The sequence below is a fragment of the Neofelis nebulosa genome, chromosome 13, assembly GCF_028018385.1.
Source record: "Neofelis nebulosa isolate mNeoNeb1 chromosome 13, mNeoNeb1.pri, whole genome shotgun sequence".
Taxonomy (NCBI): domain Eukaryota; kingdom Metazoa; phylum Chordata; class Mammalia; order Carnivora; family Felidae; genus Neofelis; species Neofelis nebulosa.
Genome location: NC_080794.1, coordinates 61,134,079 through 61,149,883, shown reverse-complemented (window position 1 = coordinate 61,149,883; position 15,805 = coordinate 61,134,079). Strand labels below are relative to the sequence as shown.

The following is a 15,805-nucleotide window of genomic DNA, read 5'->3' as shown; positions in this document are numbered from 1 at the left end:
TGACCCTGAGGTCAAGACCTGAGCTGAGGGGCGCCTGGGTGGCTCAGTCGGTTAAGCATCAGACTCTTGATTTTACCTCACGTCATGAACTCACGGTTTCTGAGATCTGGCTCCCCGCTAATCAACACAGATCCTGCTTGGGAATCTCTCTCTCCCTCTCTCTCTGCCCCTCCCCTGCTCTCTCTCTCTCTCTTTCTCAAAATAAAATAAACATTAAAAAGAAAGACCTGAGACCCTATTGAACTTGTGCCCATTTTAGTCCTCCCTCTTTCCTCCACAACACACACATTCGTTCATTCAACAGTAATTTGTTGAGTGCCTACACTATTTTCCAGGCGCTCTTCCAGGTCCTAGGAGAGGAAGTGACAAAGACAAAACTTTTGTCTTCATGGAATTTATATGGTGGATCTATGTTTCTCACAAGCTACAGATCAGCTGCAATCAGCTGTGAGAACCATTTTGCAAAAGGATATTTAAGAACAAAGGATGTCTTTAGTCTGTTCAGGCTCCTATACCAAAATAGCATAGGGTTGATAGCTTATAAGCAACAGAAATTTATTTCTCACAGTTCTGGAGGCTGGAAGTCCAAGGTCAGAGTGCCAGCATGGTTGGGTGAGGGTGCATTTCTTGGTTCATAGCCAGCTCCTTCTTGCTGTGTCTTTACATGATGGAAGGACTAGGGATCACTCTTGAATCTTTTTGTAAGACACCAATTCTAGGGGTGCCTGGGTCTCCTGCCCTGTGCTAAGCATGGGGCCTCCTTGGGATTCTCTCTGTCTCTTTCTCTGCCTCTCTCTCACTTGTGTGTATACACACTCTCTCTCAAAATAAATTAAAAAAAAATAAGACACCAAATTCCATTTAAGAGGGCTTCACTATCATGACTTAAATATTTCCCAAAGTCCAACCTTTGGGGTGTTATTTCCCCTAACACCATTGCCTTTGGGAGATAGGATTTCAACAGATGGAGTTTGCAGGGATCCAAACATTTAGACCAAAACCAGGGGAAAAATTCACACTGTACCAGGCAAAAGAAGCTGTATACAAAAATTTTGTCAACTTGTGCTTCATTCGGAAGATTGACTTACTGAAGTGTCTTTTTCAGTGGGAGCTAAAAAATGTTTGTAAAATGAATGCATAAAGCCTAATCAGCAAAAAAAACTCACCTGGGAGGCACCAGCCTGGCTCAGTTGGTAGAGTGTGCGACCCTTAATCTCAGGGTCCTGAGTAGTGAGTTTAAGCCCCACGTTGGGTGTGAGACTACTTAAAAACAACAACAAAATAAACTCACCGGGATCCAGTCATAGTTTCACAAAATCAGGTTTGTTGATTTGAAGTGGGGGAGGGAATTCCGGAGGAATCTTGAAATGCTGCACCCCAAGACAAGGGAGGAAAGTATCTTTTTAAGGTTTGAGTTCCAGCTAAAAGATTTTGGAGAGGGTCGCAGGGGAGTGGAAATCAATGCAGGATTGGTTGCTGGTTCTGACATTGGATTAGAAAAGAATAACGAGAGGGGGCTGAGTGCTGCCATGAGGGAAGGTGGTTTTAGCAACTATGTATCCCCAGTACTAAACGAAAATAACTAACTGGGTTTAGAGCATCACCGGCTGCTTTTTTTCTCGTTTGGGGACAAAAGATTTCACTTATTCTGGTTTGGCCAGGTTTTGACTCTTTCAAAGAAATTTGTTTCCGCGCGTTACTTTCGAAATTAGATATTACAAAAAAATTATATAAATATACGTTTGTTTTTTAACCTGCAAAAGAATTCTAGTTTTATAAGGCCCACTCCGGTGGCCGAGAACCGTGGCCCTGGAGTAGAAGCCCCAGGGACTCCCTAGCTACCAACCTTCTCCGAGCAGCTCAGGGATTCTGAGCCTGGAGGCACTGTAAAACCGGATGTTGACTGTCTTGCCATAGTAACAGACGCAACTCCGGAAGTTACGTCAGAGAAAGAGGAAGTGAAGCCGTCTACGGGTCCACGTGGGTCCTGCGCGTGTTTCCAGGGTCCCGGTAGCCGGTGCTTTAATCCCGGTCCGGGTTTAGAAGACATGGGTCGTTCTGGGAAGTTGCCTTCCGGTGTCTCGGCCAAGTTGAAACGCTGGAAGAAAGGCCATAGTAGCGACAGCAACCCTGCCATCTGCCGCCACCGCCAGGCCGCCCGTAGCCGCTTCTTCAGCCGGCCCTCAGGTAGCGGGGTCGGGACCCCGGCGCGCTGGCGGCGGGATTTTAGCGGGCCTGGGTCTGATGGTCTGGGCCTCTCAGGAGGCTCCGGGGTCCAGGCATTGAACCTTTCTTCTCCTAGAACGTCGGATGTGTAGCCTGAAGTAAAGGCCCACTCTCCCCATTAGACAGATGCGGAAACTGAGTCTTTAATAGGGAAATGACTAGCCCAGGGTTCCACGAGTGTCAAGAGTTGGGACTCGGCTATAATTAACTTTGAGTGTCTCTTTACAAAGTGCTTTCACAAAGTGCATTTACTTCCCAAGCCCCTGCGTGTTGTCCCCCACCCCGGTCGACTCCCATTGGCATATTATAACGTCGGGACGCGGGAGCAGAAACTTACCTGAAGGGTTCCGTATCTGGGTATGCTAAGTTACGGGCGTAGGGTGGGCTGATGAGGCAGGCCATGTTCAGAATGAGTCTCTCGAGTTGGGGGACTGGACTCTGCTAGTTTTTGTCGTATGGGTGGATCCTAGCCAAAAGGAGGTTCGGCTAGAAGTGGGGGCCTCACCCGTGCCTCCGGTTTTCAGGAAAAAGCGACCTGACAGTTGATGCGGTGAAGTTGCATAATGAGCTGCAGTCAGGGTCCCTGCGTCTGGGCAAAAGCGAAGCCCCTGAGACGGCCATGGAAGAAGAGGTGGCCCCCGCTTTCACGGAGAAGTCCTCGGCCACCTTCCTGAGCGGCCTCTCCGACTGCACAAATGTCACCTTCAGCAAAGTGCAACGCTTCTGGGAGTCCAACTCGGCTGCCCACAAGGAGGTAGGGGGGAGGGTTCAGGAGAACTCGGGATGGTGAGGAGGAGTCAGACTCAGTCTCTTTATTTTCTTCCAGTGCTGGCTGGCTGCTGCCGGTGACAGCTGGTATTTTGGGATGATGCATCATCTCTCCTGCCCTGTGTGTTCCCTACTTACTAGCTCTCCTAGGGCAGGTTCCACTTTCTGCTTTTGTCCAACAACATCTCCCCTACTTAAGTGTAAAGTCCTTCAGGGTAGAAATATTTTCCAAATACTTACCTTGTCAACTATACCTAACACAGGACTTTTTACATGGAATAGTTTCAAGAAACATTTGTTGAGTAAATTAATGCTGAATAACAATGGATAGGAAATGTTTTATCTAACAAGAGCTACATTTTATTTGTTGTTTTTAGTTAATACTTTTAAATTATACATATTTATATTCACTTTAAATTGAAAGATGTCAAAATTATAAATGGTACCAAAGTGAAGTGAGTAGAATAAAATGTGAAAGTTGTTCTCCCCACTTAATTCCTTCGTGGTAGTTACTGTTGATGGTCATCATGTATCTACCTGGCCCAGCACTGTCCAACAACACTTAATTGTAAATTTTTTAGTAGCCACGTTAAAAGAAAGTAAAAAGAAGCAAATGAAATTAACCTTAATAATACAGTTAATATATGTAAAGTATTCTCATTTCACCATATAATCAATATAAAATGAGATGATTTGGGGTCCTGGGTAGCTCAATCGGTTAAGCATCTGACTCTTGATTTTGGCTTGGGTCATGCTCCTGTGGTTTGAACCGCGCATAGAACTTGGGGTTCTCTCTCCCCCCCCCCCCCACCGCTCCCCCCGACGCCCCTTCACTGCTCACACACACACCTCTCTCTTAAAAATAAATAAACATTAAACAAAATAGAATAAAATGAGATGATTTGCATTATTTTTATCATATTAAGTCTTCAAAATCTAGAGTATATATTACCCTTACATCTCCATTTGGATGTTAAACCTTCTTTGGAAGTACTTGATTTGGTCCTAAAATTTACAATCACAAAAGTAGGTTCATATTTCCAAGTTCTAAATCTATATTTTCATAAAACTTACAGACGCAAAAGTAGATCCATGTATCTAAGTTGTTTTAAATCTGTGTTTTCCGGTAACTAAAATATTTATTTTGAAATTTAATTTATTAAAATATTAAGATTAAAGATTCAGTTCTTCAGTCACACTAGCCATGTTTCAAGTGCTCAGTAGCCTCTTGTGAACATTACTGTCCTAGACTTTTTTGTATATTTTTTACCCACATTTTGTTAGGTTTACAGATCATATTTTATTTTTATTGTTATTTTTTGAAAGCTTTATTTATTTTTGAGAGAGAGAGAGAGAGAGAGAGTGAGTAAGCACACAAGTGGGGGAGGTGCAGAGGGAGAGGGGGATAGAGGATCAGAAGCAGGCTCCGCACTGACAGCAGAGAGCCTGATGCGGGGCTCGAACTCACGAACTGCAAGATCATGACCTGAGCTGAAGTCGGATGCTCAACCAGCTGAGCCACCCAGGCGCCCCCGCCCCCTGATTATACTTTATATGCCGTGTTCTGCAGTTTTTTCCCCACTGAATAGTATTTCTAAATTAATGTAGTGTTTTCCTCACTCTTTTCAGTAGTTGTGTAGTATTTGAGTCTATCATTATTTACCATGTAGTGATAGTACTTTATTAATCCTCTGTTGATGGCTGCTGTATCGTTCTAGTTGGTTGCTGCAGTGAACACGCTTGTACATAAACATTTGCAATTTTCTGCAGGTGTTCCTGTAAGAGACCCGAGTCCTAGAGGTGGAATTTTGCAAACATGTCTGAGTCTGCCTGTTTGCTAGGCCTCATGGTGTGTACACCTGGCTCTGATTGTAGCTCCTCTTGTCTTGTCTACCTGTAGGCTTTGTCAGGAGAACAGTTTGTGAGGGAGCAAGGAAAAGAGGCCAGTCCCAGGACAGGCTTAGATCTAAATAGATCTATCTAAATAGATAAGTGCCTTCTCCCTCCCATGCAGATCTGTGCTGTTCTGGCCGCTGTCACTGAGGTGATTCGCTCCCAGGGAGGGAAGGAGACAGAGACTGAGTACTTTGCAGCACTGGTGAGTGGGTGTGACTTGGGAATGGGTGTTCACAACAACAGGTGACTCGAGCCGTAGGGAGAAGAAGGGTGCTCCTGGTGTGTGGAGATAGAGCAGGATATCCTTGAATAGGGGAAAGTGCTTCAGGAGCATCTGGCTGGCTCAGCCAGAAGAGCATGCGACTCTTGATCTCGGGTCGTGAGTTTCAGCCCTATGTTGGACCGAGAGATTAACCAAACAAACAAAAAACAAATAACAAAAAAAACCACATCAAAAGTGCTGTCATTCTCAGGTGGTTTGATAAGGCTGATGCTATTTGCTACACTGTCATTCTAGAACAAGAATCCACTACTCTGGTGGTGGTTGTTGGTGAAGTGTGGCCAGGGGTGGGGCAGGGTTAGGGGGCCAAGACCTTTTTGTGGGGCTAGGCTATCAAAATTATTTCTATACTAATACTAGAACATGATTTGCCTTTTCATCTCATTCTTTCATGAGTGTAATGTGGAGTTTTCTGGAAGTTACAGCCTGCCTGATGATATTATTCTGACAGCTAATTGTGCTTGCGTATGCTTGTATTTTAAAATGTTCTGAGTTTTAATTTTTAATATGGTAAGTATCAGTAATATAACCTATGTAAACGAAACCTCTTTGGGGAATTCTCCAAAAATGTTAAGGGTGTAAAAGTTTGAGAACCCCTGCTGGAATAGGAGTTGACGGACTACGGCCCATGGGAATAACCTGAGCCATGGCCTGTTTCTGTACAGCCTTAGAGCTAAGAATGGTCTTTACATTTTTAAAGGATTGTTGAAATACAGAAGAATATACAACAGAGACTGTATATGGCCTGCAAAGCCTAAAATATTTATTACCTGGCCCTTTACAGAAAAAGCCTTCCAGCCCCTGCTCTAGAGTAATGAAATAAATTAGATAGCAATGTATGGTTTCTATCACGTGCCAGGCATGTTGTGATTTACTTATATTAATTCGGTGAAACCTCACAACATACTATCTCTATTTTACAAATAAGGGTCCTGAATCACGGAAAGGTTCAATTGCTAGCCTAAATCACACACTGGCAAAGCTGGGATTTGAACCTCTGACACCAGTGTTCTTGGTCAGAACCATTCTGCTGGGCATACGGTGTCCTCAGCACCCCATTTGCCCCAGCTTACACATTTCCCATTCATCCCCTGTGGTCTGGCCCTCAGATGACAACAATGGAGGCAGTGGAGTCCCCTGAGTCTCTGGCTTCTGTTGCTTACCTGCTGAACCTTGTCCTAAAGCGGTGAGTTCTGGCTCTGGTTTGAATCCCAAGTCGCTTACGGAGAAAGGAGTGCAGGCAGGAGGAACAGGATGAGGGAATTGTTAAAAAGAACAAGAGGGGTGCCTGGGGGCTCAACGTCTGACTCTTGATTTTGGTTCAGGTTGTGATCTCACGGTTCATGGGATCGAGCCCCACATCAGGCTCTGTGCTAGGCCATGGAGCCTGCTTAAGATTCTCTCTCCCTCTCTCTCTGTCCCTCTCCTGCTTGTGCACATGGGCATGCTCTCTCTCTCTCTGTCTCTCGCTCTCGCTCTCTCTCTCTCTCTCTCTCTCTCTCTTTCAGCAAAAAAAAAGACCAGGACCCTTAAGTATCAGGTGGCATTCTGATGAGGCTCCCAGGGTGGCTCAGGATGTTGTACACAGAGTGTGAGCGCTGGTGCCTGGGAAGGGGGTGGCCCTGCTCAGTGAGTGGGGCTGGAGGCACGGGCTGAGATGTTGGCACCAGGATACCTGGAGGCTTGCAGTTAGGGGAGGAGGTGAGGAGAGGATTGAGGTGAGCTAGTAAGGGCCCACCTTGTGGGTAGAGAGAATGGGTAGTGAAGAAGGTGTGGAGGTGCGGAGTTCAGGTGCCATGGAAAGCACACTGAACTGCTCACTTGCTGAATTATTGGGCCGGCACTGCCTCCTGTCTAGCTTCCTCCTTCAGACCCGGGCTGGGCCTGCACCAGCTGCTTTAGGAGGCCCCTTGGGGTTCCGACAGTTTCTCTTCTGTCCCCACAGTGTGCCCAGCCCCGTGCTCATTAAGAAGTTTTCTGATACCTCCAAAGCCTTCATGAACATCATGTCAGCTCAGGCCAGCACTGACTCCACCTCTGCCCTCCGATGGGTTAGTGTCTGGGTCTGTTTCCCCTCTGCCATCTTCCAGAGCCCCACGGGTTTGGCTGAAGCTTGGATACTCCCTGGGTGGGGCGGCGGGGGGAGGATATAGGCACTATGTGGACCTCAGATGGATCCCCGTGCAATTTTCTGGAATTGATGAAAACCTGGGCTCTTTCCCCACCTGGCTGAAGCGGGTGAAGCTGACAGACTCTGACTCTCCTTTCAAGGTCCTCTCCTGCCTGGCCACCCTTCTGAGGAAGCAGGACCTGGAGGCCTGGAGCTACCCTGTGACCCTGCAGGTGTACCATGGGCTGCTGAGCTTCACAGTGCACTCTAAGCCCAAGGTGAGGCTGCTGGGCCCCCAGAACATGGGAGGGGGGGTGCGGTGGCCACTCTGGTAACTGCGCTGGGGCTGGTCTGTCTGAATGGGATTGGGGAGGTTGCCCTGAGGACCGGTTTCTTGCCTGGATGTTCTACTTTTTGCCTCTGACGCCTTATTTGCTTAGCTCTAGAATGTGAGGGGCAGTTCCTTGTCCTACAGGAGGGATGCTCAGTGTCCAGCCCTCCTGAGTCTCTGCTGCCTCGTTGGTCAGTGACCAGTTTAGCTGCGGTGACAGGAAGGGACAGAGTGGGGCTTTGGAGTCCCACAACCTCAGTTGGACACTGGATTTACTACTTGTGCTGTGGTCTTGGGCAAGTTACTTAACCCGTCCCAGCCTCAGTTTCCCAGCTGTAGAGTAGGGATAGTAATACCATCCTTGCTGCAAGGGCGTGTGGAGACTCCAGTGTCCCTCTCAGGCTGGCACGGTTCCTGGCTTACAGCAGGCACTCAGTAAGTGGTGGTCAGCCACTCCGTTCCCTCCTGAAATTTAGGGCAGGGAGTACATAATAGTAGCAACAGTCCGTGATCACTCAGTGCTCAGCACACCATCCCAGGTAGGCTAACGCCTCTTTCCCTGTGTGTACATGGTGGTCTTTCCCTCACTTTCCTCAGGTCTCTGCTGAAATGTCACTTCACTGCAGTGACACTTCCCTGACCACTGTATAAAAAGTAACAACCTTTGCTGTATGGTCTGCAAAGTACTTTTACCTTCTGGTGTATGTTTGTTTTCTGTCTCCCAAGTACAGTGCGAGTCGTTTGTTCCGGTCACAGCCAGACTGCCAGCTCCGAGCACAGTGCCTGGCTTGATGCACACTTGGTATTGCTGGGTGACTGGCTGAGTAAGCGAATCCCTGTAGTAAAGATGAGAACACTGAAGCTCAGAGATGAAGCGTTTGGCTTGCTCAAGGCCGTTTGCTGAGTTAGTGGGAGATCAGGGATTGGAGCCGAGGTTTGTGTCATTCCCCAGCTCAGGAGTCTGCGCACAGGAAGGCCTGGGCACAGCATCGGCCATGTAGGAGGCATGCCATCAATGCTTGTCAGTTGGTTGTGACAAGCACCAAAGCTGCTGGTTGAGTGCTGACCCGGCCCCAGCCCCAGCCCCCTTTCCTTGCCCCACAGATCCGGAAAGCTGCCCAGCATGGAGTGTGCTCGATCCTCAAGGGTAGCGAGTTCATGTTTGGTGAAAAAGCCCCTGCCCATCATCCTGCTGCCATTTCCACCGCCAAGTTCTGCGTCCAGGAGATTGAGAAGTCTGGAGGTGGGAACCAGGTTGACAGCAGGGTGGATGGGGGTGGAGGACGGGGCTCGCCGCAGAGAGTGGGCTGGAGGCTCAGCCCTCTCTTGTGTGCCAGGCTCCAAGGAGGCCACCACCATGCTGCACCTGCTGACGCTGCTGAGGGACCTGCTCCCCTGCTTCCCAGAAGGCCTGGTGAAGAGCTGCAGCGAGACTCTCCTCAGGGTCATGACCTTGAGCCATGTGGTGAGCTCAGCCCAGGAGCCAGAGGAGCATGCCGGGGTGGGGGACTTAGCTTCAGACCTGGGCCCCTGGTGCTGATGCTTGGGAACTTGCTGCTCAGGCCAGAAGCAGGGCCTAGGGTCTCCCCATCCCAACCCTGCTCTTACCTACAACCAAGGACCCCAGCCATCGCTGGTGTCGGATAGACCAGGCTCTCTTCACGGTCCTGGTCCTGTTGGGAGCTGGCCTCAGGGAGCAGGTCAGGGGAAGGGAGAGCTGTGGTAAGGCTGGTAAGGCGCCAGCCCTCTCCCGACTTGAGCTCTGTTTCAGTCACAATCGCGGTTCTTTTTTCTTTCTTTCTTTTGCTTATTTACTAACAGATCCGTATAGTGGCTTTAAAGATGCAGAAAACGATCCTCTGCATTTCTGTCATGCTGGCAGAATTCTGTTAATCTTTACGTATCCTCTTGTAGCATTTGTTCTCATGTGTGTTTTAAAGTTTGGGTCACATAAATCACACGATCATTGTTTAAAAGAAAAAACTCATTCAGAACAATTTGCTGTGTATCCTTTCAGACTTTTTTTTTGGATAAACCAACACAGATAAAAACATGAAAATACAGGCATAAATTATAGTGTGCACACCACTTATAGTCTGCTTTTGTAGCCTATTATGTTAAAAATATTTTATGTTTCTCTGTTAACTTTGTTTAAATTATTTCAAAAATTTCAGTGGTTGCCACGCCTTCCTGAAGTGACAGTCCTCTGAGTTTGCAGGTGTGGGGGGCATGCTCGAGGTCAGGGCCCTGGGTCTCCCTCCAGCCCAGCTTCTAGAGTAGGAGGTTGAGGAGCCCAGGGCAGCCATGGGCTTTGCGGTTCCCCACTAAGCTTACGTGTCCTCTCCAGCTGGTGACAGCCTGCGCCATGCAGGCCTTTCATAGCCTCTTCCACGCCAAGCCCGGCCTGGGCACCCTGTCAGCAGAGCTCAACGCCCAGATCATCACGGTGAGGCCTGATGGTGGAGGGGCATTGCAATGCTGGGGCGTGGGGAATGGGGAGACGTTACTTGTCTACAGAGTGAGGTTGAGTGGGCTGGATGGGCTGCCCCAGAGGAGGAGGCCAGTAGATGAGCAGACAGGAGGCAGGCATCCAGGAGACTGGCCACCAAAGCCACATCAGTGTCCACAGGAGCTGTGGGCCCTGACTCTTCACTTACTTAATAAACTATTTCAGTATTGTGTCATGGTATAACCCACACCTTGAACAGAAGCTCTTGAACTTAGGGATCCCTGTATGGATTTGAGGAAGGAGGGCATAAACACCCCCCAAATTATTTGCAAAATGTGCATTATTTGCCCATGCACTTTTCCAGAGAAGGGCTTTGTGGCTTTTGTGAGATCGATAAGGTTGTGTGACCCAAGTTTTACTCAACTGCTTCTAGAGACTTTGATCTCATAGGAGCAGAACTGGAAGGGCTTCATGGAGTCCAGAAAGGCAGGACCTGGGAAGGCTAAGGGGGCTGTGAGTTCTAGGGCCACGTGTGCAGGCCTGTCACTGGGACGTGCTAGTGTGTGGGGATGGGAAGGGGTCATTGTCATTAGACTGCTGTTAACACACTTGCTCAGTCATCTGCTTATTCCCCGTCCCATCTCTAGGCCTTATATGACTATGTTCCCAGCGAGAATGACTTACAACCCTTGCTGGCCTGGCTTACGGTCATGGAAAAAGCCCACATCAACCTGGTCAGGTAGGGGTGCGGTGGAGGGGTGTCCTACCTGCTCTGCAGTACAGATGGGAGGGACGTGAGCCAGGAGCTGGAGAGGGATGGCGGCATCTCCTTGTTGAGTGTGCTGCAGACCAGCTCTTGTGGTTGCGAGGCACAAGGCAGGATGGTGTGGCCTGTGTCAGCTAGAGTCAGTGCTTTCCTCCCCGAGCAGTTACGAGCGAGCTCTGAGGGGCAACAAGATGGCTGAGAGCACCACACTAGGGTGCCGGGAGTGCCCGAGTTCCATCCTGGTTCTTGTCAGCCCCTGAGTCCTGTGTAGCTGGTTTCCTTCTCACACGATCTTGTCCACTTTCTGTGGCTTCACCCCTGTCCCCACCTGGGTTGATGGTCCCCTCCTCTGGGGTTCAAGGTCCTGCAGACCCAGTTTCTGCTGTGTGTCTGTTATGATATATTTGAGCTTGGCCACTTCATAGTAGCTACTCGACACTCCACTGTTCCAGAATAAGGAGAGAAAATAAGTGTATCAGTTGGTGACTTGTGTTTTACCTGGAACAAGGGTCTCTGAGTCCCTGTGGAGTGTCTCCACCATGCTATGTCTGTCCCCTGTCCACTGAGGGGTTCCCATCTCCTGCTCTGTCTCAGGCACCGTGCTGAGTGCTTGGCATCCTTGCTTCCTGTCACCCATCACAGCCACCCTGGGAGGAAGGGCTTAGCCTGTCTCATGAGGCTGACCCAGAAGCACTGTGAGGTAGCTAGTCACGCCGCTCCTGAGGAGCAAAGGCAGGTTTCCAGCCCACGTCCTTTTCCCACACCATCCATCTTTTACCTGGAAATTCTGGAAAGTAGCAAAATAGCCTTACAGTCCACTTCTCCGTATTACTCTTACCAGGAGGCCTCCCACAGTTGTGCCACGATATACTTCCCAGGCTATTTGTTATAATGCTATAGGTAATGACAACCCTAGAAACCAAGAAATAACCTAAATGTGCCCCCAGAGGGGACTGTTCACTATACAGTGAAATACTATGCAGCCGTTAGAAATTACCAAAGTAGATATGCCCATGCTGACATAGAAAGACCCCTAAGACACATCAAGAACAGCGTGGATGGTAGGACTCTGCACACTCTGGAGCAAGACTTAGCAGGATGTGAATCCTGACGCCCCTCTCTTACTAGCGGAGTGGCCTTGGGCAAGTTACTTGACTTTTCTGTGCCTTAGTTTCCTTACTTATAAAACGGGAATGGTAATGGGAATTAATCTCAGTGGTTGCAAAGATTAAGTGAACGAATGTGTGTTATATCCGCGCTTGGCATATGAAAAGTGGTAGGTAGATGTTATCACATGTCATTACTTTATATGTTTGTATGCGTATAACAACTTCTGGAAGAGTATTTGAGAAACCTAACCTTGATATTCCTCTGGGAAGTGCATCTGAAGGTCAGTCCAAAAGAAAGTTGTGATAATGGAAGCATGCTCTTTATTTATACTCTGAACACCTATTTGAGTTTTTCACCACATGCGGCTATTACTTGAATGACAGCACTTTTTAAAATTGCCCACTAAAAGGACCCTGTAGAACCCTGCAGATCAGTGACTGTCACTGGACCTGGGCTTCTGGGCCTTGAGTCCCAGGGCCAGGCTCCACAGAAGCCTTTTGTGTTGACAGACTGCAGCGGGACCTGGGCCTGGGCCACCTCCCTCGCTTTTTTGGAACTGCGACCACCTGCCTCCTCTCCCCACACTCACAGGTGGTGACGGCTGCCTCTCAGAGCCTTCAGGTACCCCCAGCCCCAGCTTTAGTGGGGGAAGCAGGGAGTGCAGAAGATTCTGCTGGCTGCCCTGTCTCTCCTAGAGCTCACCCTAGACCTCCAGCTGCGTCCTGGAGGGGAGGTTCTCGGCAGGGGGTGGGGGGGTGGGCAGGATATCGGCCTAGAAGTGTCCAAAAGCAGTCATCTGGGAGGGCTCAGGGGCACTGGAGGCTGCTTTGGGTCAAACAGCTGTGGCCTCTTTTTGCAGGAGATCCTGAAGGAATGTGTCGCTCCCCACATGGCCAGCATTGGCTCTGTGACTTCTTCGGCCTCAGGCCCTGCCCAGTATGTCGCCAAGATGTTCAGGTGAGAACGTAGCATCCGCGTTAGGAGGGAATAAGGTGTTCCTTGTAGAAAGTTCTGTGTAATGACAGGTGTTCCACTTGTCACTTGCTGTGGGCATGCGTGCAGTGCCAAAGCGGCTGCTGTGGATTCGAGCCCTGGCCACGTTCTAGGGACCGTGATGTGGTGCTCATGAGTGTGGACTCTGGGCCAGTCATCCAGGGCAATGTGTAGATATCTCAGGATCCTCCGTGTCTAGATACCTCAGGATCCTCATCAAAGCTTACTAATGGAGGTGAGGATTAAATGAGGAAGTGTGTGGAAAGTTCTCGGAACTGTATCTGGCACATAGTTAAGCGCTCAGTTAATAAAAACTACCGGTAGTCCCTGTGGTACTGGGAGATATGTACTGACCCTCAGTTTACAGGTGGGCCAGCTGAGGTCACCCAACTAGGCAGTGGCAGCCTGACACAGAGCCCACTCTTATTCACACGCCCTGCTGCCCTCCACACCTGCAAGAGGAGCCATTCAGAGACATGGCCACTGACCGTCCTCACCTTCCCTGTGGGCAGTGAGGAGCCTCAGAGTACCACGTGGTCCTGGGAAAGCGGCTAGAGTCCTGGGTGTCTCCTCTGAGTCTGTCTGCTCAGCTCTAGGGTGTGATGCTTTGGGTCCTGCCACTTGTGAGGAAATAGGCCTGTTGCCTGTGGATGCATCTGTGATGAGGTTCCAGGAAAACTCAGAAATAGAACCACCCCAACCTCTAGCTCACCCATCCCCCCCCCCCCCCCCCCCCATTGGCCATTCTTTCCTAAAATCTCCAGGACCCTAGACTGGGAGATAGAGCCAGCCTGGTGCAGCTCTCCCCAGTGTGCCCAGACCATCTATTCCTCCCCTGGCATCCCACCTTGGGTCAGACTGGGAAAGCATGAGACGGTGATGGAGCATGGGCTTTGGAGGCCCAGTATGGCCACTGGCAGAGTAACCCTGGCAGCTTATTTCATCTCTCTGAGCTTCAGTTTCCCCACATGAAGATGGAAGAACGAATATACCTCACAGAGTTTCTTTAAGCAATAGGATTACATGAATGAAACTCAGCACGGGGACTGCTTCATAGATGCTAGTTTTTCCCCTTGGCCTTTCCTGGAGCTCCACCCTTACTGGCCAGCCGGTGGTCTGTAGCTCCTGGTGTCAGCCATTGACTTCTTGGTTGGGGCCCAAGTGAGCACAGACTTGGCCCTGACTGCCTGCTCCCTTGGCAGGGCTGTGGAGGAAGGCCTGACATACAAATTCCACGCGGCATGGAGCTCTGTCTTGCAGCTGCTGTGTGTCTTCTTCCAGGCGTGTGGGAGGCAGGCCCATCCTGTGATGAAGAAGGTGAGCTGGGGAGCCGCTGGGACCAGGACACGAGGTGGTGACTGGGCTGTCGGACTGTGGGCTCCCAGAGAGGTCCTGTGTCTAGTACCTCTGCACTCTACCCCACTTTACACTCCCGATGGCGCCCACAGCAGGTGCCTAGTACTGTTTCTTCAGGAAGGTGACCGAGCCAACATGGGGGAAACAGAGGGGTAGGACCTCCCTCAGCCTCCTGTCAGGAGCTGCTCACTAGTGCTGGTTTGAGTGGATGGCTTTGAGGAGGGAACCAGTATGACTCTCTCACCCCTACCCACTATCTTTTTGTTTTTAATTCTCTAAATTTTCTATTACAAGGATTATAGTGTTTTAAGCAGCCTTAGGTCCCAGAGAGGTTATTACAGCCCAGAGTAAACCACTTAAGGATAAGGGATTTCCCCAGGGATCCTCTCCAGCTCCAGGAGAGGGTAGGGGCCTCAGGTCAGGCCCCAGGCTCCTTAGCAACATCTCCCAGCCTCATGGGGCCTGCACTGACTCCCACCATTGCTGGTTGGAAGAAAGGAGCCACCCTGGGATGGCAGGGGCTTCCTCAAGAAGCCTGGCTCCTGATAGATCAGGTTGGCAAACATGACTTTCTACAAGTGAGGCCCTGGGGGGCTCTGGGGGGCCAGAGGGCGCAGCTCTGTCTTGAAGAGCAACCACCCCTCAGCGCCTGCTAATTTGCACAATTGTCACATGTGGGTCGTTCTTTTTGCCTTTGCCAGAGTTTCCATTTTTCTTTCTTTTTTATTCTTTTAAAAAATTTTTTTAATGTTTATTTTATTTTTAATTTTTTTTAATGTTTATTTTAGACAGAGAGAGAGAGAGACAGAGTACGAGCAGGGTAGAGGCAGAGAGAGAGGGAGACACAGAGTCTGAAGCAGGTTCCAGTCTCCAAGCTGTCTGCACAGAGCCGGTCGCAGGGCTTGAACTCATGAACCATGAGATCGTGACCTGAGCCAAAGTCGGACGCTTAAGCAACTGAGCCACCCAGGCACCCCTATTTTATTTTATTTTTTGAGAGTAAGAAAGAGAGTGACAGAGCATGAGTGGGGTAGAGCAAAGAGAGGAGACACAGAATCTGAAGTAGGCTCCAGGCTCTGAGCTGACAGCAGAGCCTGACATGGAGCTTGAACCCATGGACCATGACATCATGACCTGAGCTGAAGTCAGACACTTAACCAACTGAGCCACCCAGGCGCCCCCCCGCCCCGACTTAAAAAAAATTTTTTTTTGATGTTTACCATTTTTCAAGATAAACTGGAAGTCTACATTTGTACATGAAGTCTGAATTTTATATGTTACTAACAAATACAGAATTTTTTTTTTTTGAAAGAGCATGTGCAAGCAGGGGAATGGCAGAGAGAGAGAGAGAGAGAGAGAGAGAGAGAGAGAGAGAGAGAATCCCAAGCAGGCCCCAAACTGTCAGTGTAGAGCCTGATGCAGAGGTCAGACTCATGAACTGTGAGATCCTGACCTGAGCTGAAACCAAGAGTCAGACACTTAACCAACTGAGCCACCCAGGCACCCCAGAATTTTTTTTT

General features: G+C 49.3%; 1 protein-coding gene and 1 long non-coding RNA gene across 3 annotated transcripts in view; one reads left to right on the top strand and one right to left on the bottom strand.

The window, feature by feature from the left end:
• Positions 1-378: 378 nt before the first annotated feature.
• LOC131493160 (uncharacterized) lies at positions 379-2,753 on the bottom strand. Its single transcript, XR_009252493.1, has 2 exons — positions 2,564-2,753; positions 379-2,098 (listed from the first exon to the last, which is right to left on the bottom strand). It is a non-coding gene; the product is annotated as an uncharacterized LOC131493160 (long non-coding RNA).
• RRP12 (ribosomal RNA processing 12 homolog) overlaps positions 2,049-15,805 on the top strand; it is a 29,973-nt gene continuing 16,216 nt past the window's right edge. Inside the window, exons 1-13 of one of the 2 annotated variants that reach the window (XM_058697344.1) lie at positions 2,049-2,187; positions 2,751-2,980; positions 5,009-5,092; positions 6,280-6,356; positions 7,116-7,221; positions 7,442-7,558; positions 8,716-8,854; positions 8,949-9,076; positions 9,959-10,057; positions 10,708-10,799; positions 12,446-12,557; positions 12,796-12,893; positions 14,132-14,246. In XM_058697344.1, the coding sequence (XP_058553327.1) occupies positions 2,049-2,187; positions 2,751-2,980; positions 5,009-5,092; positions 6,280-6,356; positions 7,116-7,221; positions 7,442-7,558; positions 8,716-8,854; positions 8,949-9,076; positions 9,959-10,057; positions 10,708-10,799; positions 12,446-12,557; positions 12,796-12,893; positions 14,132-14,246 (1,536 nt within the window). The remainder of the gene's footprint in view (positions 2,188-2,750; positions 2,981-5,008; positions 5,093-6,279; positions 6,357-7,115; positions 7,222-7,441; positions 7,559-8,715; positions 8,855-8,948; positions 9,077-9,958; positions 10,058-10,707; positions 10,800-12,445; positions 12,558-12,795; positions 12,894-14,131; positions 14,247-15,805) is intronic. The other variant, XM_058697345.1, reaches the window with a different exon arrangement.